Source organism: Molothrus ater, chromosome 1, assembly GCF_012460135.2.
Source record: "Molothrus ater isolate BHLD 08-10-18 breed brown headed cowbird chromosome 1, BPBGC_Mater_1.1, whole genome shotgun sequence".
Taxonomy (NCBI): domain Eukaryota; kingdom Metazoa; phylum Chordata; class Aves; order Passeriformes; family Icteridae; genus Molothrus; species Molothrus ater.
Genome location: NC_050478.2, coordinates 31,056,262 through 31,059,250, shown reverse-complemented (window position 1 = coordinate 31,059,250; position 2,989 = coordinate 31,056,262). Strand labels below are relative to the sequence as shown.

Here is a 2,989-nt window from a genome sequence, read left to right as displayed (position 1 = left end):
CTCGGGGAGGTTGTCCCCAGCACAGGCACTGAGCGGCTCGCTGAGCCCTCCGCAGCAGCGCTCGGGGCGCTGGGCACCCCCATAACCTCCCGGCCCGGCCCTCAGCACCACCCAAAGCCGAACGCTAGCCGAAGGAGTTTGAGAGAGAAACCGCGGAGAGGGAAACGGAGAAAGAGGTTGGGGTAAGGATGTATGTGCGTGCGTGTGGGGAAGCCAGATCACTTGTGAATGGCTTGAAAAAAATAATTGGGGGAGGGCGTGGAGGGGGGGAAGCGGAAACTTTCCTATAAAACTCAGCAAAAGTCCCTCCTCTCCACGTCAGGCCAATGACACTGCTGCCCCCAAACTTTCCGCCAGCAGGAGCTATAAGAACCTCCAAGTCTTCAACTTTCTCCCAATCCCAGACACCTCGAAGGGGCTCCAAGGAGGGATCGGGAGGGATTTTTTTTTTTTTTTGGCCTTTTTATTTTTTTGCTCTTGGATCCTGATGCCATCCCCCCTCCCCCCAAAGTGAGGTCCTCCCTCCTTCCTTCCCTCCTCCTTCTCCTCGCAGGCCAGCGAAGCAGCCGATCAAGGGGGAGCTGGCGGGTTAGGTGCCCCCCTCTTCTCCCTGCCCTCCCCCCCCTCCCGGCCCGCTTCTCGCGTCTCCCCCCAGAGATGATGCAGCAGGACGAGTCAAACTCTCCAGTCTCCCCCGCCGACGACAGCTTGAGCAACAGCGAAGAGGAGCCGGACCGGCAGCAGCTGCCCAACAACAAGAGAGGGGGGCGCAAGCGCCGCTCCAGCCGCCGCAGCGCCGGCGGCGCCGTCGGGGCCGCGGACGAGCCCTGCAGCCCGGCCCAAGGCAAGCGGGGCAAGAAGTGCGGGGCGGGCGGGGGCGGCGGGGGCGGCGGCAGCAGCAGCGGCGGCGGCAGCCCCCAGTCCTACGAGGAGCTGCAGACCCAGCGGGTCATGGCCAACGTGCGGGAGAGGCAGCGCACGCAGTCGCTGAACGAAGCCTTCGCCGCCCTGCGGAAGATCATCCCCACGCTGCCCTCGGACAAGCTGAGCAAGATCCAGACCCTCAAGCTGGCGGCCAGGTACATCGACTTCCTCTACCAGGTCTTACAGAGCGACGAGCTGGACTCCAAGATGGCAAGCTGCAGCTATGTGGCCCACGAGCGGCTCAGCTACGCCTTCTCGGTGTGGAGAATGGAGGGCGCCTGGTCCATGTCCGCATCCCACTAGCAGGCGGCGTCCCCCACCCGCATCCCCCCGGCAGGAGCCCTAGGTAAGACAGGGACCCCGAACCCGGCGGGAGGAAGGGGGGAGGGAGGCCAGAGGCCGCCGGCTGCGCCGTGAGCCGGACACGCGTGGCCGTGGGGCAGAGGGCCCGCAGCCCGCCCGGAGGGGCCTGGCTTCCCGGGGCGGCCGGAGAGCGGGGCGGCCGGAGGTGCCTCCCCCAGCCCGGCCGTCCCTCCTCCTGCGCGGCCCGAGGTGCGCCCCCAGCCCCCGGGGCCCACGCGTGGCCGGGCGCTGCCGGCGGGCTGGGCTGCGGGCGGGACGCTGCGGGTGTGCCCCAGCCAGATGGGGCCGGCCTGAGATCACTTTTTCACCAAACGCTGCGGAGCCAGCAGGGCTGCTGGGATGGCTCCTGCAGCCGCCGCCGCTGCTGCTGCTGCTGCTCGTATTTTGAAGTGAATCCACGTCCTCCCGTTGTGCTGCCCGATGAGGGTTTCCTACCGCCCTGTCCCTTTCCTCGGCCCTGACACCAGGGACCGCCAGGCTGGGGTGTCACACGCACGGTCACCGCACCGCCCGCACGGCGAGCTCTCCCTTCTCCATTCCTGCCCGATACGCGATTTCCAGAGACAGAGAGGTGTAGGTAGATGTTTGTGTAACTTTCGTTTCAGTAACGAGTTTTCCGCCCTTTCTGGGTTTTTGCAGATGACATTGTTCCCACAGAAGGAGAGAATGGACAATCTAGAGACTCTGAAGTTGGATACGATTTTCTTTTTATCTTTTCTAACAAAAAATGTGCCAAGGATTTCTTGGAAATTAGAAGAGTAAAATCCAAATTCAAAGCAGGGCGTGGGGAGCACTTAAGGAAAGAGAAAGAGAGAAGGGCTTTGGACAGTGACTACCCTCTGGGCGTCGGTACAATCCACACATCTCTGCATTCTGATAGAAGTCTGAATCGTTCGATTTTTATTTTTTATTTTGACGAAGAATGTTGGAATCGAACTTTTTTTGTTTGCCCTTTTTTTTTTTTTGCATGCATGCATTCCCAAGAGGTCGTGCTTATGAGCCACTGATGAAAGGAAATACATTATTGTGGACTTTCTCCATTCTTGAATGAAACCAAGCAGCCAACCAAAAATATCCCTGTAGAGATGAAAACCTTTTTTATTTTTTTTTTAATTTTTTTAGGGGGGAATAAGCTGGGCTCAAACTGTTATATACCCGGTTCCTAACTTTTTTATTATTAATATTTTTCCTCTGAGAAAAAAAATAAACATTTTATTTATTTATTGATGACCCATGTTAAAATGCAAATAGATCCGGTGTCTAAATGCATTCCTATTTTTATGATTGTTTTGTAAATATCATTGTATATTATTTTTCTGCAATAAATAAATATGATTGAAATTTTAATAACCTTAAAGTTTGGTCTCTCTGAGAATTCAGGTTTAGAGCTGTAGATAAATACCTGCTTGTTGAGCTGTAAAGACACCCAAGAGAGAGGGGGCACTAGTATAAACAAACCAGGCGAAAAACGCAAATAAACTAGCTACTGACAGACACAGGCACGTTATTTATTGAGACAGCTTTATTATTCTGTGCTGAAGCTCACTGCATCTGCAGAGGAAGGTGTTGTTTCTTCTCTCTTTCTCTCCCTCTCCCTCTTTAATCTTCTCGCCAGGCACGGCGGAGTTGCGCGGGGAGCGGAGTTTTCGCAGCAGCTGAGCTCTATCCCCGCCTTGTGTTTTGCCCCCAGATGTGAGGCAGG

At 56.1% G+C, this 2,989-nt stretch overlaps 1 protein-coding gene across 1 annotated transcript; it reads left to right on the top strand.

The window, feature by feature from the left end:
• The first annotated feature begins 573 nt into the window (after positions 1-573).
• TWIST1 (twist family bHLH transcription factor 1) lies at positions 574-2,631 on the top strand. Its single transcript, XM_036406911.2, has 2 exons — positions 574-1,270; positions 1,927-2,631. Exon 1 carries the CDS (start codon positions 658-660, stop codon positions 1,225-1,227), a length of 570 nt encoding a protein of 189 aa, XP_036262804.1. The 5' UTR covers positions 574-657; the 3' UTR covers positions 1,228-1,270; positions 1,927-2,631.
• The last annotated feature ends 358 nt before the right edge of the window (positions 2,632-2,989 follow it).

Excerpts from the sequence above, each read along its gene's own strand:
- TWIST1 (XM_036406911.2), top strand. The coding sequence starts at position 658 with ATGATGCAGCAGGACGAGTCAAACTCTCCAGTCTCCCCCGCCGACGAC.